Source organism: Echiichthys vipera (genome assembly GCF_963691815.1).
Source record: "Echiichthys vipera genome assembly, chromosome: 19".
In the NCBI taxonomy this organism is placed as follows: Eukaryota; Metazoa; Chordata; class Actinopteri; order Perciformes; family Trachinidae; genus Echiichthys; species Echiichthys vipera.
Window position 1 is genome coordinate 14,029,469 of NC_139844.1, and position 23,063 is coordinate 14,052,531.

The window sequence follows — 23,063 nt, forward strand, 5'->3', positions numbered from 1 at the left end:
TGTTTGGAGAAGTTTTTTCTATTTTATTTTGATGTTTTCACTCATACCTGTATGCTAATACATTCACCTTGTGCGCCTTAGATTGCCTTTGTCCCTGTTGGGATTCAACTCCACTTTTCCATCTTCTTGCCTGTTGTTCTAGGAGTTTCTCCACTAGGCAGAGAGAGAGAGAGCGAGAGAGCAAATAAGCAAAAACAAATCATATCAAATCATTATGTAAAAAAAAATAATAATCCGTATACTCATACGCATTTTTTAACACTAGCAAAAATGACAAACTTGAAGAAACTAAAAATGGCAACATGCTAGCTGTATTAATACAATTCGTTTTTCTTAAATGCATATTCCACATTTTTAGATATCTGAATGTAGTGTTCCTATTGTTCCATGCAACCAATCATTTCTGATGATTTATTTCCATCATGAAATTTAGGCAGCACACTTGTAAAACTTGGCATGTGCAATATAACAATCACCCCTGCGTTATGTTTTTTCAGTAACACTATCACTACCTTTTGGAGCTATTTGAGTGCAGAATTATATAACAAGTTTGCACTGTTACCTCACATCGTATCTTTGACAAAAATGTATGCAGACTTGATTTTTACTGTTATAGAAGTTTCAAGACTTTGAAACTTGTTTCTGTTAGAGTAATTGTTTTTTAGATCATAAAGAAGCTGAATGGAACTCAGTGGAAGCGTCAAGTGGTGGAAAATAATTCAATTCAATTTCCGTTTGATTTTTATTTACAGTGCCAAATCATAACAAAAGTTATTTCAGGACACTTTACAGAGTAGGTATAGACCACACTCTATGACTTATTTATAATTTACATAGACCCAACAATTTGGTGAGTACCGGGGCGAATTGTACCCAGTGGCACCGAAAACCTTCCCTATAACAGGCAGGAACGTTGGACAGACCCAGCTCTGTGGAGGACAGCCATCTTTCTTGATTGGTTGGGGAGGAAGAAAAGGAGAGAGAAAGAGAGAAAAGACAGACAGATGGACAGAGAGAGACAAAGACAGACAGACTAACGGACACACAGAGATGCAAGCAACCACAAAAGTAACAGTAACTATAATAATAGTTAAAGTAATGTAAATATGACTTACATGTTATGGCAGTTAACACAACAGAACAGCAAGAAACAGGCACAGCCAAGGTGACAAAATGACAATGACAATAACAATTGCAGTGGTAAATATGAAGTTGAATTAGTAACATATATTGATGAGACATGAATGATACAGATAGAGAGGATAAAAGCTCAATTCAGCAACAACACACAGCGTTGTTCTCAAAATTGACTGGCTGCGATGTAGAGCACTCATGAGTTGTAGAACAAGGGATTAAGGGATTAAATCATGCAAAACCTCTAGGCCTTTCATTTCATTTTATTTGATTTCTTTATTTTTGTTGACATAGGTGACATCAGGAGTGAACACCTTCATATCCTAAAGTCCCGCCTTTCTGCTGATATTTTAGCAAAGTGTTCCTCACAGTTTTCCCTCTCACTTTCTGTCTCTTGGATGGAATTGCTAATCTACTCCCTTCTTTCTCCCCCTCTTGCTGTCGGTCTCTTTCTGCAGTATATGTTGACGAGGTCGATGAGTTAATTAAAAGCACTGTATCGCTGTAGGGGTAGAAACAGAGAGAAGCATACAAATGATGCGTAGTGAGAAGGAAAGTCACGCGGATGGGTTTACTGACAGATGGACAGAGAGTTGTAGTGGGAGAGAATAAGATGGACGAAGAGAAATTGCCACTGCCACGGAATGACTTGTCTGTCAGTCTGCTGTTGATTGTTTGACTGAACCCTGAGGGGAGATTTCAACCAGAGCAGCAGAGAAAAACACAAGCATCAAAAAAATGTTGAAGGGATGCTTCAGCAAAATGAACAATGCTGGCACAGTTATATTAGTTTTTATTTTGTCATATTTTATGTATTTTCAGTATGCCGTTGGCCTAAAAACCTTGTGTACATGCTGCAAATTTCATTCATATACTGCCTTGCTATGTATATTTTAATGTTGTAATAGTCAGATGGGTAATAGTTAAACACCCCTCCAATGTGTTTTTACTTAGTTATATTCTGTTTTCTTCATGCGATTCCCCACAGGGCTCATTAAAGTTTCATCATACCTTGCATGTATCCCAAAAACCGTGTGAAACTGTCCTCTGAATGATGTCAACTGGAGGACACTAAAACCTTGTCGTCTTAATTAAAGGGAATTTTGAACCTATTTCCCCATGTATTTCTGTGCAAGTGACTCATGGCAATAACTTTTTTGAAATTAGTCCAGTGTAGAGCGTGAGCACCCCAACCTGGCTGCTGTGAACCAAGCTGCAATGTAATCAAATGGGGCAATTCTGCACCGTCAGTGTAGGTCCACCAAAAGTGTTGCCACTGGCGCTACATTCACATCACATTCCCTTTTCATTAGCAGCATATATCCATCCATCCTTCAATTTTTCTAGTTTATACGACATGCCACGCCTGAGGTTGGCGTATAAAGTCGTCAGAGACAGGGGGGAGATGTAATAATATGGGGATAACGGCGCCCATTTTCAGCGACAAGAATGAAAAAGGTTGGCTCACACCCTCAGAACTTTGTCACCTCAACACAGCTGGCCAATCACTGCATGAGGTGGGAGTGAATATTGGGTTGTCATTTTCAGAAAGTTACAAGCTGTTCGACCATCTGACAAGCACTTCTGATGGTTCTAACTTAACACAGCCTGCTTATTCCTTTGCTGCACGCTACACCAATCCCCTGAACGCTTTCTTTCCTAAGAGGGAAAATTATTATTGTCACTACCCTAATTATTCATAAACTTTCACCTCCAATAATATAAAAACTAGCCTGGTACAAAAACATTCACCCCTGTAGTGTTGTCATGGAGATATGACCTAAACACACTGACTATAATATATATATATTGTTTTTTACCAGGCCTTAAATAGGTTTAATTATGCTGTGATAACAAATTGCTCTATTATTAAATCTGCCTCTAGTGGCCACTCGGCAAACTTTTATCTGTTGCTCTCATTAATAAAGCACGGCATGCTGCGGTGTACATTAGCACATGTTGCTTCAACTGTCCACCCAGTCATATTCAAACATGCATACATTAGTGCGACGGTATTTTAAATGTTTCACACTGCAACAATGTAATCCCACTTAGCCTGAGGCATCAATAGAAGAAAATGGGCAATTTCATTCCAGCATTTCAAAATTCCTTTATATGGAGTGATTATTGTCTTTGTACTAGCAGAGGCGATGTTAGGCATAGCAATTAACTCTCCTCTACTCTCCGGTGAATTGTTGCATTCACATATACAAACTTTTTCCACTGGTTCACTTTTGTACAGTAAGTTTGTGTTGAATGACCAAACTATAAATGTAAATATTCTCCCTTCCTCTCCTCCTTCCAGCCTAGCAGAGGAGTTGTATCAGAAAGTGAAGAGATTATTTGGCGACCCCCATCAGGCCACAGAAGACCTGAAAGCAGAGGTAATTATAACTGCTAATCTTTACTCTTTTGTGTTAGATGTTGCTAAATTAATGACATTACCTTAATGCATCCCTATCTGCTTCCTCAGATAAAAGAGAAGCTCTCAGACCATGAGGGGAAGCTGCAGGAGGCCCAGGATCTACTTCACTCGGCCCAGGGAAAGACGAGGCAGGCCGGCTCACTGGCCGAACAAAACCAAGCGAACCTCACCGCCCTGGAGGTACAAATACGCACAAGCTCATACACAACTACATACACGGCAACACACGTTACAAACAAACAAACACAGTCAGAATGTTCTTGAATGCTAGATCGTTTCTTTACCCATGGCCACAGTTTTAATCACTCAATCAACAAGCAAAAGAATAAAGGTGATTTTTAACAAAAGGCTATATACAGTATATACACTCTGCATTGTTAGGTTTATTTCATCCATGTTATTTGGCTGACTGAAATTTTACACATAAGAGAGTCTAAAATTTTGGGGTTGGTCTCCTTAAATGATAAAGTGCTTAAAAGAATCATAAAGTGTGGAGCATCTAACCATCTATTCATCTCACTACTTATTTTCCTGTTGCTGATGATTCATCATCATCATCATCATCATCATCAAGGCTCACAGGCAGCACTTACCAAGCAAAGACACATGTCCGACCTAGAGGAAGCATTCTGCAGTGATCCAACACACATGATGCAGTACATGCTTTAGTCTTTATCTTTCTTTATGTATGTTTCTCCCTGTCCCTGAGTCTTTCCTCCCTACAAAGACAAGCTTTATGCATCGAAGAAAGTGGACTACATACACTATGGAGCGTTTCAAAGATGTAAACAAAAATATTCCATATATGTTGCATTGAATGTCAATGACATCAACTGACAGGAAGTTAACAAGGTCTATAGACATTTCTAATGGAATTCCACTGCTAGGCAACAGCCTTGGTCCTTGTAAACTTCCTGTCAGTTGATGTCATTCACATACATCACAGCATTAGTAAATAAACTTGGACACATTTAGAATGTTTATGTTTACATCTTTTGGAAAAAGTCTATCCACCTAATACACCTGTGACACACTAAATGTGTCACAGGTGTATTAGCCGTGTGCTTCTCTCGGCCCTAGTCGGACACCCTAATCTCCTCCCAGACAGGGAGCTCTATAGCACTGCAGATTCTGTACCTATTGATTTAGAAATCTAAAAGGTTTTACCAGCTTGCAGAGTGAATACTGTGAATGTAATGTGTGTTTAAGCTAGAGCACACAAATGTGTGTGTGTGTGTGTGTGTGTGTGTGTGTGTGTGTGTGTGTGTGTGTGTGTGTGTGTGTGTGTGTGTGAAATGTAATATTCGAGGCAATCATGCCACTTAATAACTTTTTTTCTGGTAAAACATTATGAGGAAGTTATCCTAGGGGCCTATGCCAACCTAAATCTGCCCCCGTAGACCAATAGTGAATTTTTAAAGGCAGATATAATAACGATAGTTTGGAGCAGGTTATCATTGACAATTACGGAATCACAGCCTTGATCATAGACAGTATCACACTAATCCCTCTGCTGTGATATTGCTTGGATGAAAATAACTTTTGCATTAGTTGCAGCATCAAAAACTTGCACCGCTATTGATCCGGGTTTATTTTTTTGCAGAGGAAGCGCAATGCAGTGAGCGGGGTGAAACAGGAAGCACAGAAGGTCCTTGGAGAAGGAGAGCGTTTACTGGGTGAAGCAAACCAGCTTTCTGACAATGTCAACAAGGAGATAGAGGTACCTTAGTCAACTCTTTAAAACCTTCATCTACTGATGAATATTCTGCGTGAAGTCAACTTTGTGTTTCCTGGCATCAGGAAAGAGGAGTTTGTAGGAGTAGAATAATGTCTTTATGTTTTGACTTTGCCTCTTTGCCCTATCTGTTTGTACCCTTGTTTTAATAAAAATTATTTTAATGGCATGAAATACATAATAACTACCGAAAACAATTAGCAAGGCCATTACCATTGATATTGCAATATGATAGCAGTAAATACAAACAAGGGAAACCATTTCAAATGAGTCTATTTTCAAGCAAAGTGAGCAGCGCCTCTGTTTTCTGTCTGTAGGACTTGGAGGAGATGGGAAGAGAGCTGGTTCCTCTTCATGACCAGCTGGATGATAAAGTGAGTCACCTCACCAATGGTTTAAGGGACGGCAGCCTGGCTAATCACGTGCACGATGCAGAAGAACACGCCAAGCAGCTGAATGAATCTGCTGCCATTTTGGATGGGTAAATATAAACACGTTACCACACATTTGTATATGTTCACACCTAGGTAAAGCATATGCGGTCTAGATAGATGATAGCTGAAACTAGTAGATGATTACAGACAATGAATTCATTATAAATTTGGTAATCATACATAAGTTATACTACGGTTGCAGTTTCTCAACTGAGATAATTTGCTTTTTTTCTCTTTCATGTCTGTTTACTTAATTGATTACTTTTAGTATTTTGGACAACTGATTAATGTGCAATGGACAAAGACAAAATAATAAAATTTTAAATGACAAAAAATTTGTATTTGTGGAAGAGTTGTCACTGCAGAAATTTGAGAAAAGTACAAACATATTTCTGAGTTCAATAGAATAAATGAGGTTATTATGATGTAAATGTTTGTCTCAGGAGTGTTCTGCATTTTGGTTTTCAAAATGTAAAGAAAATGTGTGTATAACACAACACACATCAAACTGCAAATAACAAATTGACATTAGTTTCTCTCTTTTTTCCTACTGTCTCATCACAGTATTTTAGCTGAAGCTAAAAATCTCTCCTTCAATGCAACAGCTGCCTTTAAGGCCTATAGCAACATTAAAGCAAATGTTGATGCAGCGGAGAAAGAGGCGAAGGCAGCCAAACAGAGGGCAAGTGAGGCACTGGCTCTGGTAAGTGGACACGTTTACCATCACCCCCAGAAACATGTGCACACACCTATTGACTAAACTCAAAACAGTAATTTCTTACTTTATTTCATTACAGCTGTTTCCTTAAAAGTTTACAGATATGTGACATTATTTTTCCTATGTTATCAATTTAGTATGAGAAAAGCATCCTGTTCCCCATTAGTCTCACTTTCCATGTTTTACAATACTTTCTTCAATGCAGGATTGTAAAAAGTGTGTGTGCGTGCGTGTGCGTGCGTGCGTGCGTGTGCGTGTGCGTGTGCGTGTGTGTGTGTGTGTGTGTGTGTGTGTGTGTGTGTGTGTGCGTTGCATGCAGTAACAGTAATGTAAGCTTGGGCTCTCTATTAGTCATGGCTGAGAGATCAAAGCACTTCTCTGTCCCTCTTCTTCCTTCTCTTTTTCTCTCTCTTCCTCTTTCATGATCATGACAGCACACACCTGAAATCTTCCTTCTTCTTTTCTTCTTCGTTTTTCAGAATGTATTTCCATATTTTTCTGCTTCCCTTCTTTTTTCACGTTCTTGTTCTTGTGCTTTTTTTTGGTCTTGGTTTCATTCCCCGTCATTGATTTTCTTTTCCCCTTTATTGTATAACAGTTTATTTTCCTATCTATTCTTGTTTTATTTTAAATCCTGTTTGCCAGTACATTTATCGTCCTTTTTTCTGCCTACATTTTACCCTTTTACTTTCAACTCACCCCCCTTGTTTGCATTTTTTCTCCACCTCTACCCCCCTTTGGCAAGAAAGATGTAAATGGCTGAGGAAGAAAAGGTTAAAAAGACAGGGGAAGGAGGCAAAGTAACAAAGAAAGAAGGGGTTGAAGGTGTAGAATTAATGTGATAAGAAGTTAAGGCTGCTGTGTTTCTTAGAATATCATTTAGCAATGCAAAGTAGTGGTGCTTTGATCTTACATAAAGGTAGTATGCAGATTACTGCACCTTTTTATGTGTGACGAAACTCACATTTTAATTCATGTGTGGGATCTGAAGCATTTTTAGTGAAATCATGTTAAGTTATCTGTAACTTGCACTGTTGCTTTTTCTGTGTGTGTGTGTGTGTGTGTGTGCGTGCGTGCGTGCGTGCGTGCGTGCGTGCGTGCGTGCGTGCGTGCGTGCGTGCGTGCGTGCGTGCGTGCGTGCGTGTGTGTGTGTGTGTGTGTGTAGGCTTTAGATCCAGAGGTCCCAGTAAAGGAAGCAGCGCAAGGTGCCCTTCAGAAGAGCCACAGACTGCTCAACCAAGCTAAACAACTTCAAAATGATGTCAAAGGTAACCATGAGTGTGTGTGTGTGTGTGTGTGTGTGTGTGTGTGTGTGTGTTTGTGTGCGTGTGTGCGTGCGTGTGTCCAACATTTTGCATACAGAACATACTATACCTGTATATTGAATGTGTTGGATATTATAAGCAGTGTAGGTCTATATAGTAGGTTGGCTACTAATTGTTGTACAAGGAGCTTCAGTCTACAAATGGATTAAAGTAATATCATAAACACAATATACACCAGTTTGAAACAGTTTAACTGCTATCACTGTCACTCTTCATGATCCTCTCTATGACTTACTGTCAGTCACTCTTTCCATTAAGGTGGTTAGGGATGTGTGTTTATCACAAGGCTACCTTGGCTGTAAATTAAACCATCATCATCACCACTGTGTGTGTGCAGAGAATGCAGATGGTGTGGCTGGGCTGAAGGGCAGAGTTAAAGCAGCCAGAGACAAAACCAAAGACCTGCTGAAAGCTGTCAACGGAACCATGGCAACACTCAACGCGATCCCCAATGGTATGGCTGCACAAATACACAATTTGTGTGTGTGTGTGTGTGTGTGTGTGGAGTGAGATAAAGAGAGAGTGGATCAATATCACTGTGCTGAGAGAGGTCACTTACCCTGGTAAACTCAACTTGACACACGTCAGTACTCACAGACACACAGAAATGCACTGCAGGGATGGCGACATTGTTGAACTGCAGTGATGCACATGCTTGCTTTTGGATTATGCAGTTACTACCTGTTGTAAATGGGATGACCTAGAGGTTAACACAATTTATTTCATTCCAAGTCAAATCCCTGTGAGTGAGATAACACAGTACCGTAACATGTCACGGTCAGACTGCTGGAAACTAAGTTCAGTCTGATTTTCACAGGATTAACCCGACATGGTAACCAAAAAAGTTACCAACCAAAAAGTCAGATGTCAGGTTAGGGCTGATGTTAGCTTTTTTCACTTGTGAATGTCAGGAGAATCAGGTCCAGAGATAGTCCAGAGTTTCTTTTTCACACGTGCAGCACACAACCGGAGGGTCTCTATTCTTTATCATGCGTAGCAAATGATATACTATTGCAAAATTATCTAGCATAAGATTAAATGTGCAACAGAAGATACGGTATATATCATACTTACCATAAAGTATAAAATATTCTTTGACAGACACAGCAGCTAAGCTAGCAGTCACAAAGGCTGTAGCAGCAGATGCTAACGCCACGGCTATAGACGTCCTGGAGCGTCTTGGGGATTTGAACCTACAACTCCATGGCATACAGAGGAACTATAGCGAGCTGGAGGACACTGTCAATGCAGCCAATCAGGTGATCCAGGACCCGGAGAAAAACAGTAAGGTTCTTCACTATTGGCTCGTTACATAGTAACATGGTCAAGTAATAGTAGTAATAATTAAAAGCAGCAGGAAAATCTTTATTTTTTACATTTTTAGATGTTTCAGTTAACATTTTGTTAGCTTCTTTAGCACTGTAAATATTTTGCTATTTGTGTGACAACATTGGTTTATTTACGAACTGTATTTCAAATCCATCCTTTACTTACTTAATTTTGTATTTTTACCTCCTATTAGAGTAAAGATTTATGAGCTAGTTTAGCACTGATGAAGACTGGCTGATGTTGATTAGCTAATTGAATATTTATGCTGAAGAAAAAGTTTCTAAGAACTTCTACTGCTCTCTGACAATATTTTGTTCAACGGCTTTGATTTGAAAACACTGGTTTATTTAAGTTTTCCTTCACTTACTTACTTTTGTGTTTTACCTCCTTAAAAACAAAATCTTGGAACTCCGTAAGAATTGAAAGAAATGCTAAAATCATGCCTGTTTTATTTAAAGTTTCTACTTATTGAAGATATGAAGTTATTGTTTTAGAGACACATGAATTGATAAATTTAATTGAAACCTGATATTTGTTCTCTCTGTCTCTCTTTTTTTCAATCCCCACAGCCATCAGTATGTATATTTCAATTCCCTTAGTAAAAGTTCTTAGTATTATAAGTGGTGCACCAATACCATGTTGTAATAACTAAATAATGATGAGAGTCAGCAGTACAAATTTCTAGGCATTTTTTGGCTTCATAGAAATTGTCAGGACATTTTCAGTCAACGCTATCATCAACAGTATTGTGTTAATGTGGCGTTTTGGACCGAATCAATGTCAAAATGATCTGTTTCTACAACAGTATTGGAGCACCACTCATTAGCTTTATGACCATCTTTAATAGCTACACAGTAAACAGTAGTTGCTTCTATTAATGCCTCGTTCCGTTCTGCTCTGCTCGAGCATGACAGCTCTGCACACTGCAAAGCATGGAACTCTTTATATTTCTATCTTACCCTTTTTATCTCTCGCCTTTTTGAGTTTCAAGCCTTTGCAATATATAATAGTAAAAAGTGTTTTTAAAAAAAAAGGTTGTCTTTCAATGCTGAGCTACACTAATTGTTCGGCTCTCGCTGGCTACTCCATCTTTCTCGCTCTTCCTACATTTTTCTCCTCCTTCATTGAGTAATATCCGTGAATTCCTCAGCTGCCATCATTTTTCATCATTTTCTCACCCTTTACATGCTAGCTCTCCACACTCTCTCAGCTTTAATACACTGTAAAGTGTTGATGATAACGACTGCTGTACCTTTCTGTATCACTTCTGTACTTTCTCTCTCTTGCTCGACAGTCCATGCTGCAGGAGCTAAAGTGAAGGATTTAGAGGATGAAGCTGACAGGCTGTTAGAGAAGCTGCAGCCAATCAAAAAGCTGCAGGACAATTTGAGGCGCAACATCTCACAAATCAAGGAACTGATCACCCAAGCCAGGAAACAAGCTAACTCAGTAAGTTGTCAACACACTGGCATATCCGACACTACTCGTATCACGCACAATCATACTTAAAGGAATGGTTTTAGATTTTTTAAGTGGGTTTGTATTAGGTACTTACTACACAGTAGAGTCCCGAAAATGCAGCTACTGCTGTGAACAGGGGCAGCAGCTGAAACATATTTTGGTCACCTAAAAATAACTAAGTAGTAGTTGCAGTATACACTTTATTTAGAATATTTTTACCTCTTTACCTTGCCATCAAACAGTTTAAGTCAACGCTGGGAGATTGAGGCTGTGTTCTGGTCAAAGGCACCAGACTCCACTGACGAAAACAGTCATTTTACCTCACAAAACACAGGTGTTTCTGGTCTATCGTTAAGCTAGTCAATTGGGATTTTTGGTACATTTTGTAACAAATATTAAAAATAAAATCTATTCTGTCTTAAAATTTGAAAAGTCAGTTTTGGCAACATTGTCAATGGTTGTAAAATCCATCAACATTAGAAAGATGCTGGCCCAATTGTTTTTTTAAAGCCATGAAATTGGTACAGTATGAAAAACTTCAGACACCAGACTTACTTTAACCAGTTTTTGTTTCACTAACAACAACAGTAACTAAAATACAAGTTGAAAGCTATGATGCAAATTTCTTTCTGTGGGTACCTCTTCATTTTCTCCTTTTTACAGATCAAAGTATCAGTGGCATCAGGTGGTGATTGTCTCCGCAGTTACCGACCCGACATCCGGAAAGGAAGGTACAACACCATCATCCTTCATGTTAGAACCACCACACCTGATAACCTGCTCTTCTACCTGGGGTCAGCGAAATATGTAAGTATACAATTTACATGAGCATATACAGCACCAATACACAATTTTGTTCATAAAGGAATATATCACTGTCAAAACTACAGTAGTACATACACCTTGCCTTTTCAATTGACTGGAGCAGTAATATGACTAGAAGTTTGACCATAATCTTAAACAAACAAGCAAATCAGCTTTTTTTATTACATCTGGCCAAAATATAAAAACCATTCTCATAGGACAGGGGAGTTGGTCCTCACAAATATAGCTAACGCCATTTGTCATGTATGTAGACGCCTGAAGGTATCAATAAGAATTGTTTTTGCATGACCATAATACATTGTTATATATTAACACTCATTAAGTTTGTTCGGGTGACTCATCTGTCTTTATGGCTCTGTTGGGACAAATGGCCCAACAAAATAGAGAAAGTCCAGGTGTCACTTTCACATTTTTTAAATGTTTCATATTAAAGCATTAATCATATTTAATAAAAAGTTGAGAGGCTGTATATTGTGTAGCATTTATCATACTTGAAAATGCCTCTGTTACTATATAACTATACAAACACACAGAAATACCATGCAAAGAGAATTACACACTTGCGTTCTTCTCTTAACTGCCTACAGCCCTACTCCCAGACTGATTTGTCTAATACGAGAATAATTAATACTTCTTGACATATACACCCCTATAAGCATAACACACTGCTGTTTTAAGGTACCACTGATAATCCAAGTGTGCGTATGTGTGGGTATGTGTTTATGCATGTGTGTGTGTGTGAGTGTGTGTGTGTATGTATGTCTGTGTCCTAAGAAGCAGGAGCAATTAACAACAAGTTTATGTTACGATCTGCTTTAGCCTGATTTCCCCTGAGAAATCACTGCTTTGCTTCATCTGACTGGGAAGTCTTGAACGTGTGTGTGTGTGTGTGTGTGTGTGTGTGTGTGTGTGTGTGTGTGTGTGTGTGTGTGTGTGTGTGTGTGTGTGTGTGTGTGTGTGTGTGTGTGTATGTGTGTTTCTGTGTGTGTGTGTGTGTGTGTGTGTGTGTGTGTGTGTGTGTGTGTGTGTGTGTGTGTGTTTCTGTGTGTGTGTGTGTGTATGTGTGTGTGTGTGTGTGTGTGTGTGTGTGTATGTGTGTCTCTCACTAATAATTATAAGAATTCAGCATGAATAGTAATGCTCTGTTTGTGTGTATCTGTGCATCTCTACCATTTCACTAATAGTGTGTAATGCTAGTTGAATAATAACGATGCTGCCCTCTGATCTGTGCTAATGAATAATCGTCATTTCCCTGGAGAGACTCGAAAGATAAGTGTGTGTAGTTATGTGTGTGTAGTTATGTGTGTCATATGTGTCTTCAAATGTGACTCCCTAATAATCTGTAATTGTGCATAATACTATATGAATAATAATGCTGTTTGTGTGAGAGAGAGTGTGTACTACAGAGAGAGCATTCAGATGAGAGAGAGCATATGCTCAAAATTCTCTTATTAATTTTTTGGCTCGTACATAAGTAATACGGCCATTAATCAAAATACAGTAAGATTCTGTGAAAATCCACTTATAGAGACAGATGGGGAAAACTTCAGCCTTTGTTCCCTCAGAATAGACCATAGTGGGAAGTCGCTCCACTGTTTCACTATTCCCTACATGATAAATACTCCATAGGGTTCTCTAAAGTAGGTAATAAATTGAGATTTTGGAGACTTATTATTCGTCATCATTTTGCATCACCGCCAACAGTGTTGCATAACTCCTCCATTATGTCATCTCTTTAGCGAAGGCGAGGCTTAATATTATACAATTCTAAACAACAAAAACACTTTTTTATTGCATTGTTTGACTTATTTGAGTAATAATCTTGATAGATATGCATTTAAACAAATGTCTGTTAATCCATTATCAGCCACCAAATGAGGTAACACAATGTTGATTGAGCCTTTGGCCCACTGATGAAAGCCTTTGTATTTGCAGTATTACAGCAGCTGGGAAATTACAAGCAGCACACAGTTAGTGACATGTTTTCCATCACCCAGCAGAGGTTGCTCTACAAAAGAGGGTAGGCGGAGTCAATGCAACAGACTTGCTCTTTAGCTCACTTGTGTCTGAAACGGCGTAGTGTTTTTTTGACCAATCGCTAGTGTTGCGAGTAAATGGTTACAATGTCCAAACAAAAAAGAAAAGAGTAGCGACTATAGATCGGGGGATCACACATTTTTCAGCCTGAAACCCAAAAGGAAATTTTGTGTCTCATCATGAATGCATTTGATCGAGAGTGAAGGAATCACAGAGGTCACACTTAGCAGACCATCATAGCAAAAAGAAACCTTCTTCTTCTATTTTTTCTTCTATCCTTACACACAATTAAAGTTTATTCTATGCTTACTTGGATACACACTGAATTCACATTGATGGCAAGACGACCTCTGGTTGAATCTGATGGTTAGTTTTCATATCTTGCCTGAATAAAAACCTAAATCTGACCTTTTTTATCTGCTATCCCATCACAATGTCATCATTCACAATGCACATCAATGTCAGACTCAAAGGCCGGGAGAAAACTAAATGAAACGTTTGGTTGGTTAAATTTCTAGTTACACTGCTGCCATTATCACATTCACAAAGTGTTGGATTAGCTGAGTAATATCCTCTCATTTTTCCCGTCAGATTTAAAGGGTAACTCCCCTGATTTTACACTAGGGGTTAAAAATCAGGACATTTAATCAGTCTCATGGGAGACCCTAACTTCATGGCAGTGCAACACTAAATTGATGACGTACGCATTTAATTCATGTACACAGAAAACCCACCCCAGACATAATAGATATTCTGTACATGTGTGTATACGATAACATTTTAAAAGTAATCTGGTTTAAAACTAGATTATGTGTTGTGGATACAGTACAGAGCATGTTAATAACATAAATAACATAAATAGACATACATAAATAGAATATTCATGTCTCTCCTCTTCCTTTCTCTCCTAACTTCCTTATTGACATATTAACTTATCACAACCCATATGGTGCACATTGTCATATTTAAAGAAGAGATTATATACAGTACATTCAGCATATGTCTTCTTTGTCTCTCAGGTTGATTTCCTCGCCTTAGAGATGCGTAAGGGGAAGGTGAATTTCCTTTGGGATGTGGGTTCAGGTGTGGGAAGGGTCGAATACCCTCATCACACCATCCATGATGGGAACTGGCATAGAATAGAGGCCTCTCGGTAAGAAGTTCACACACAAATACATGCACAGGCTTTGTTTCTCTGACGCATATAGTGTTTCTTATACAAAATGACGTTCAAAGCCAACACCGATGTGCGCAACAGTACAAATAATAGGCACATCTTAAGTTTCACCTTGGAAAAGGAAGCATGTTGAGGAGCATAGTGATGATACACTGCTCATGCAGTCACATTATATTCAGACATGCATACATATGCATAACATGCACCCACAATTGAACTTACAATGTTAGAAAGTGGCATTACAAAGGAGATCCATTGTAAAGCATTTGCATACACTTACATCTTAATGTAGTAGTTTACATAGTATAAAATAACTATTCAAACCAACAACCACCAATGGTGTCTGCAAACGTAACCCAACATTCATTCATGCTGCAGTGTAAAACATGTTTTTTGAAACTGAGTTTGCTGCCTTGACAGTGTCTCCCATCATTACATAGATAAAAGTAATCTAGTAGCTAAAATGCAGTTGTATACAGACCATCCAACACAAGAACCATTCACACCACGCATACTGCATGTCCCACCTGCACCGTGTATTAGCATCCAAGAGATTTCCCAAATGTATTTTCCAATGAGCTCACACAGACTATATGTCTTAAAAATGTCCCCCTACCCGAACACAGAGATGCTGTTCCTGCTTTGAAAACAAACCCCAAGGTGGGAGATTTATTTCAATTTACAGCTTAGAGGTTGCACTGCAACAAACTGGTTCCAGTATGCGTTGCTATCATTCATCTTTTATCACCAAGAGCTCATAAAAACTGATTCCAAGTGTCTCCAACATCTTCAGTCATTGTAAATGTCTTCCAGGAAATACAAAATGGCAAACAAAATAACACCATACCCACTCTTTCTATCTCCCTCCTCTCTGTCTCCAGTAATGGGTTGAATGGCACCATATCAGTATATCCTCTTGAAGGCTCTATGGCTGGTATGATGCCGACCCCAGCCAGTGCCAACTCTCCCACGGCCTACACCATCTTGGACGTCGACCAGAACGCCTACCTGTTTGTAGGAGGAATACTCGGCACTGTCAAGGTATCTGTCCGTCTCTTTTCTCCTGTGTAACAAGATCAAGAAACCTGTCCTTTTCATTACTTTTCTCCTTCTCTCTTTCTCTCTTTCAGAAAGCAGATGCAGTAAGAACAACAACGTTCACAGGATGCATGGGGGAGACCTTCTTGGATGGTAAACCTATTGGACTGTGGAACTACAGAGAGAGACAGGGAGACTGTAAAGGATGTGTTGTCAGGTATAGCAACATTTATTCACAAAGTTTTCTTTATATATATATATATATATATATATATATATATATATATATATATTAATATTCAAGTGGCCACTTCATCATCTTTGCTATTTTGCAATTTATTTTTGACATTTCAAACTCCTTTGACAGCTGGATGGGGAACAAAGCAATAGTAAAATGGACTATTTCTTATCTATGTTTATTAGCCCCCAGCGTTCAGATGGTGAGGGGACAGTTCAGCTGGATGGTGAGGGCTACGCCGCAGTGGGACGACCCGTCAGGTGGAACCCCAATGTTTCCTCCATGACCTTCAAATTCCGCACATTTTCCTCTGAATCCCTGCTTATGTATTTGGCCACTGAAGATATGGTATGTATGCATCAAAGTGAAAATGTATGAAACCCAAATGATTAGGTTAATATCAGGACTGATGGCCAGAACAAACTTTGCTTTGCATCATAAATGTTTTACAGGTGCCATCCTTACTCAGATGGTTGTAGAATCAGTAATAATATGAATCATTTAAGTTTAATAAAGTCATGTTTTAGAACAACAAAAAGTGTGTCAAAGATTAATCAAGACACACAGAGGCTTTAGTGCCCGTACTGCATAAAATTAGATGTATAATTAATATAATAATAATACAAATAATGCCCAGATGTTGCTGTTGTAATGTGAAATCCAGTTTTAATTTCCATATTTATATTTAAACCATTGATTATAAACTTATTCAGCCTGTTGGCTAATAAAGAATTTTAACCCCTGGGATGATTGTATAAATCCATCTCTCAACCTATTATTGGAAAAAACACTTATTAGATTGTTATTGACTTGTTATTGGATTTCAAATGTCACACAGCACGTTCTATTCTTGTCTCTATGCAGAAGGACTTTATGTCTCTGGAGCTGTCAGAGGGCAAGGTGAAGGTGATCTTTGACCTTGGATCTGGAGTTGGCAGCGCCATATCAGCTAACCGCCACAATGATGGACACTGGAAATCCCTCACCATGTCACGGAACAAGAAACAAGGTACGCCCAACTACAACAAAGCAGCAAAATATTACACTAAACTGGGCCAAATGGTGATGAGTTTTGATAATCTGAAATAAATTAGGCAAAACAAAATACTAGTTTAGATAATATTACTGTAGATGACATATAAATATGCATATAAAGATATTTATCTTTGTTAAAACAGGTTGTCTCATCAAGTACACCTCTTTTCTTCAAGAAAGACCTATGGACATGAATGAACAATTACAAGTGGCATTCAAAATGTTTGAGTAAAATGTTTTTTAAAAAAGAGATTTCGGTTTCAAGGTATCATTTCTCTGTTTGCCTGTTGTTACTTATGTCTCTCTAACTGTTAACAAAGCCACGGTGACCGTAGTGGACATTGACAGCGGTGCGGAAGAGAAGATAGTGGCTGCATCTCAGGGCTCAGCCTCTGGTCTGAACCTCAAGGAACACCAGAGGATCTATTTTGGAGGGCTGCCTACAATTGGAAACTACAGGTACAGTACACACTCACACAATTTTTTAAAGATATCTTAATGAATAAATCATAAGGAATAAGGTCTTTCTAAATCATGACAGTGACATTTGAATATTTATAGGTTGTTTTTTGTTTCTATGTATTTATTTATTTTTATTTTCTCCTAATTGATTTACAATTTGTTTGCTGTTTGTACTTTTCATAACCAATTATAACTCTTGGGGAAAAAAAAGTTGTCATAGACAGTTGACTAACTTAAATGAATTATTTGTTGAAACTGTTTGTGAATCGTGCTAATGCTTTAATATCATGTTTTGTCTTAACAGCATGACAGCCAGGTAAATAAATATGTCTCATATTCAAACGTATGGTAAACATTTATTGTTTATTACTAGGGATGTAACGATACACTCAACTCACGATTCGATACAGTTCACAATTTTTGTTCACTTTTTTTTTAATCAAAATGAGCTACGGACAAATTGTGACAACATAAAATTATCTTTTATTCGTAGGAAAAAAAATCTTAGAGGTGCTTTCTTTACAGAAACTCTGTTTCAGTTTCTGTCCTCAAATAAAAAAGTGTAACTTAAATGGCAACTTGACCAAAAAAGAGCTCCTTTCTTTACAGAAACACTGTTAAACAGTGTTTCGGTGTCTTATAAAAAAAAGTTAAACTGAAGTAGTTAGTCACTAACATAATAAAGAATAACTGGAGTAAAAACAAATCCCACATCAAAACCAAAAAATCTCTAGTGACATAACTTTGCGTATCTCTGGATGTCCACCTGTCGGTTGTGATACACACGGTATCAGGCGTCCGGAGAACCTTACCCACATGAACTCTTACCCCCTGGTAGAGTTTTGGCACCACCACCTGACTGAAGTGCTGTTGTGACGGGATTTGGTATCTTGGCTCAAGCATGTTCATCAACAGGTGAAAGCCCTCATTTTCAACGACTGAAAATGGCCTCAAATCTTTTCCAATAAAATAACCAATTGCCATGGTAATTTCTTGCGTTGACATTTTTTCTGTCAACCGGTGCAAACCGTCACACATTTGTACCGATTTTTATTCGTGTCACGATGCATCGTTACATCCCTATTTATTATTCTCTGCACAAGGCTAGCTATGCTGATGATACCGTCCAGCCCACAGTGAATGTGTATGTTTGTCTGTATCTTGGCTGGCCCTTGAGGGCTCCTGCTCCTCCACACGGCGGCTGGAAATCACTTTCTCCATCTTTATTATCTGAATCTGACGTTTGTCTGTAGATTTGGATGGAATTACGCACATTTATGACTCTGTCTTACAGGCTTTATTGCCGTAATCACATTCAAATCATATTTAAGATGCAGATGTGTGTCATTTTCCTGCACTGCAAGCAACAGTTTTTTGATGAGCAAAATAAATAAAACCATAAATTACTGCAAACTATTAGAAAGGTGCATTAAACTTCTAATTACATATTAAGTGTGATCGCAGTTCGCAATATTGCATCCTGGACGATACCATACATTACCTTACATTACATAAAAAACCTACTTTATTAATATGGACAAACGACATATTCAAATTCAAAATGTCCAGACTTCACTTTGCTTCTGGATACGTGATGCAATAGCTTCTTTGCTACAGTATTTCAGCCTTAAAAATATATATATTTCACTGCTAAGAGACAGGAAATTCCATGGAGTTTGACATTTCCTGTGTATACTCTTTATTAAACCTATCATCATTTTATAGGTCAGAGGTCACTCTGAAGCGGTATGCTGGCTGTCTTCGGGAGATTGAAGTCTCCAGGACTCCATATAATCTCCTCAGCACTTCAGATTATACTGGGGTCACTAAAGGATGTAACGTAGAGGTAAGAGTGTCCGCTTAGCTTAAGGTTTATAGCTCTAAAGTGTATTTAAACCTTCAAGACACTCAGATCATATTACAGAAGTATGACTGTCTACTTGCATCCATATACTTACTGAAGATATCCAATTATTTTAATGTTATTCATTAGTTCATATTAGTAGAACATGTAACATATGTACAAGTAAACATCTGCAGTACAGTATTTGCTACAGAGTTGCTAAAACCTCTTTTTAAAAATATTAAGATTGTCGACGTATAGTGTTATATACTGCTACATAATTCATTTATCATGCGTATATGTGTGTCAGAAGGTCATGTACATGGGAAATGAATGTTTTTTATGATGTTTTGTTCATGACATCTTTATATTGAATGACCTCCTCTCGTACACGTATTCCTGATCCCAGCTTTTGTACTTTTCTCACTTGAGTTTCTCTCTATTATTCACATTTGCCATGCACTCGGTTTCTTTTATATGCTAATTTATCCAAAAAGTAAAAGCGTGAGAGAAAGACAGAGAAAGTGTGAATGAGAGTGAAGGTCAAAAACGTAGTGATCCACTCAAACTACTTATTATGAACCGACAGTATACATCCGTATACACACACGCTTCCTCAATGGCCTTTTATGTTTGCGTAATTTATGCACGTTGAGTTAGATAAACGCAAATGCACGTGTGTTGAATCTACATGGAGATTTTAAAGCCATACAAGGCAAGCATCACCATACGTTTCTATGCACTTGTGTCATTCATTCGTACAGATATACAGCCATGTTCAAAGAGTGTATGGAGGATTATAAAGGTCCAGGGTTAAGTGAATATATAGTGAATGTCTTTCTGTTCCTCGTATCGTTCTTTTTTCTCCCTTCAACAACTGCTCTGCTTTGCAACAAGGATGAGAGTTTGTGTCCGTGTGTGTTTCTATGTGTGACTATTTCCATTTAATGAGAAGTGGATGACGGCGCATTTGATAGTTTTTGTAAAACAGCATGCATCTAAAAGTTTTCTCTTGTTTTTTTAACAATTCATTTAGTCATTTATGTACGTTATGATAAATGTCATCTCTGTCTCACAGAACCTGTACACAGTAAGTTTCTCTAAGCCAGGATACATGGAGCTGGGTGGCCTGACGCTGGCAGTCGGCACAGAGATCAGCCTGTCATTCAGCACGCTGGCAGACACTGGGACCATATTGCTGGCTGTAGGCGGAGCGTCACCAATAGGCCAGAAGGTTCAGTTTCATCTATTTTGTTCATTTAAGCTGTCATTCAACTCTTAATTTAAAGTAAAGCTTTGTTTTACAGGTCTGTGATTTTGTGATTATTTTTTTGTTAATTGAAAACCAAATAAATATTTGATTATTCATTTATTATTAACTACTTCATATATATATATATATATGTTTAATTGTATGCTTGCCTGTGAACAAATTATTTTGTATGTTCAGCTGATCTGCACTGGCTAAAGACTGTGAAAGAGTCTGGGTACAGTATTAGATTTAATGTAAACAGATTATTTTGAAGTATACAAAATTAACACTGTCTCTCCCTACCTACTCCCTACAACAGAGAATTACCAAACATATTTACTTCAAAAATCAGCTCGACTTTTAATAGTTCTGTTGATGTACACTGTGGTCCCACAATGCAATGCACAAAGGAAATACAGGAGCTAAAATAAATCCTCCTGGAAATAAGGCAGCTACAGAAATACAGCTGTATCTCAGAAAACAAATAAGATTAAAATCTTTTGAACAAACATTTCTTTAACCAGAAAGATAACTCAGCAGCCAGGTAACTCAAAGAAAAAGATAAATCTATAAATATACAATTCAAATAACTATCAGCATTGTAAAGGAATCATGTGCTTCATATATAAAGAGTGCATGGTCTAAGTATTACAATAGAAATTCTAAACAAAAGCAAACTATTGTGTTTTATATACTTTTAAGTGACTGTAAATGATAGTTAACTGTGTGTGGAGCTTTAAACCTTACACACCTACACACTGCCTCAAGAGAAAAATCCCATGTCATGCTCCTTTAATCTTCGCTTGTTGTAGGTATAAATAATAAATATTTAATGTTAACAGCAAACCTTTGGCATAGAGTGGAATTGGACAGTATCAGTTTGGCTCCCATAAAAACACAGCAACCCAAACTCCATTTCTCCTTGGGATCTTTTCTGGGAAAATTTCCCTGGAAAAAAACAGTTTGCATATCAGTCTTTTCTAAGAATGTTTTAGAAAACTAAAGGACCTTTATATTAAAGCATTACACCATTTACTCGCATTTTTCTGAAACTCTTACCACCAACAGGCCCGCAACACAAACCTGCTCAGCACCAAGAGGAAACGCAGACAGTCTGGAGAGGTGGGTTCAACACACACACTCATACACACCCAAATAATGTCCCCCTTACCCTAAGTGAATGACGTTTTCATAAGTGCATATTAATGAGATTTGCATTTTTTGGCAACTGGACTAATTGGATTGTCTTTTATCCAAAACACACACACACACACCAATGTCCGTTGACAGATACATATTGCAGCTATTTTTTAGCTTTTACCTGACCACACAAGAACACACACACTCAAGCGTGTACACAAGCTCTCTTTTCTTTAAGTGAATGGAGTTTCCAGAGTGCATATTAATGAGATTTGAGTTTGTTGGCAACTATGCTGATTAGATTGTCTTACGGCTAAAAACACTCTCACTCAACACAAACACACACACACACAAACACACACGCTTGAAGTCCCTGCACTTGTACAGCTCTCTTTCATCCTAATCACAAAAAGATAAACACATCCATTTCTTCAACTCTCCTGGAAACAGCATGTGATTGTTGTGTAAATATTGTTTGCACATGCACATTTATATTTGTGTGTGGGCATGCTGGTTTTATTATAGTGTGTCTCATTGGTCGTTGCTCACATGTGTGAAAGTGTGCATGTAGGAGAGAGCGAGAGAATGTGTGTGTGTGTGTGTGTGTGTGTGTGTGTGTGTGTGTGTGTGTGAGAGAGAGAGAGAGAGAGAGAGAGAGGACGGAGGGTTACCTCTAGTTTATCCATCATTACTGGTTGTTGGGCGCATAAATCTATTTTTACTAACTATGCTGGCAGGCAGTGTGTGTGTATGTGTGTGTGTTTGTGTGTGTGTGTGTGTGTGTGTGTGTGTGTGTGTCTGCGCATGCGCACGTGTGTGTGCGTGCGTGTAAGTGTGTGTACGGAGAAAGGTTAAGCGAGGTTAAAAACACCATCAACTCAACTTGGCCTTGACTAATGGATGTTTTAGAGAGGGACAGAGAGACGAGAGAGAGAAGAGGACAAGGGACAAAGGATGGAGAGATAGAGGAGGGAGATTTAGAGGTGAAAGAAAGGAGAAAGGGGAAAGAGAAGAGCTGGAAAGAGGAGAGGAGGGCTGTAGAGAGAGAGAATGGTCACAAAGAGGACAGATGAAAAGAAAGGGAGCAAGAAGCTTGGATCCGATCAAGTCTGAGATGAAAGCGAGAATAAATAAAAATTTAAAAAATGTTCGACTTTTCAGTCAAAATGTATGATATTCGCCCCAAAACCGTTTGGTGTCTTAGAAAGATGATCAGCAAAGTAGAGGGATGGCCATTTTGGATGTGCGAGCTGCTCATGCTGGCTGAAACAAAAGATTTCTTGATGATTTCTCATGATGAAAAATGGGATATTAAGACTTTGGTGACCCAAGAGCAGCATATCTTCTGTCGCGGAGTGAAAATACACCTGTGCAGTCTGCATCTTGGACCATTAATCAGGGTTGAATGCACTTATTGTTTTTTGCTTTGGATAAAAGCTAAATGTATGTAATGTA

The 23,063-nt window shown here is 38.3% G+C and overlaps 1 protein-coding gene across 1 annotated transcript in view; it reads left to right on the plus strand.

Moving 5' to 3' along the window:
* lama2 (laminin, alpha 2) overlaps window positions 1-23,063 on the plus strand; it is a 191,723-nt gene that overhangs the window by 148,507 nt on the left and 20,153 nt on the right. Inside the window, exons 41-60 of the mRNA XM_083934459.1 lie at window positions 3,440-3,518; window positions 3,608-3,739; window positions 5,163-5,279; window positions 5,612-5,775; window positions 6,293-6,431; window positions 7,612-7,714; window positions 8,109-8,225; window positions 8,873-9,055; window positions 10,395-10,549; window positions 11,225-11,368; window positions 14,443-14,576; window positions 15,482-15,641; window positions 15,731-15,855; window positions 16,062-16,224; window positions 16,741-16,885; window positions 17,232-17,370; window positions 17,678-17,689; window positions 19,099-19,219; window positions 20,295-20,450; window positions 21,537-21,590. Of these exons, the coding sequence (XP_083790585.1) occupies window positions 3,440-3,518; window positions 3,608-3,739; window positions 5,163-5,279; window positions 5,612-5,775; window positions 6,293-6,431; window positions 7,612-7,714; window positions 8,109-8,225; window positions 8,873-9,055; window positions 10,395-10,549; window positions 11,225-11,368; window positions 14,443-14,576; window positions 15,482-15,641; window positions 15,731-15,855; window positions 16,062-16,224; window positions 16,741-16,885; window positions 17,232-17,370; window positions 17,678-17,689; window positions 19,099-19,219; window positions 20,295-20,450; window positions 21,537-21,590 (2,542 nt within the window). The remainder of the gene's footprint in view (window positions 1-3,439; window positions 3,519-3,607; window positions 3,740-5,162; window positions 5,280-5,611; window positions 5,776-6,292; window positions 6,432-7,611; window positions 7,715-8,108; window positions 8,226-8,872; window positions 9,056-10,394; window positions 10,550-11,224; window positions 11,369-14,442; window positions 14,577-15,481; window positions 15,642-15,730; window positions 15,856-16,061; window positions 16,225-16,740; window positions 16,886-17,231; window positions 17,371-17,677; window positions 17,690-19,098; window positions 19,220-20,294; window positions 20,451-21,536; window positions 21,591-23,063) is intronic.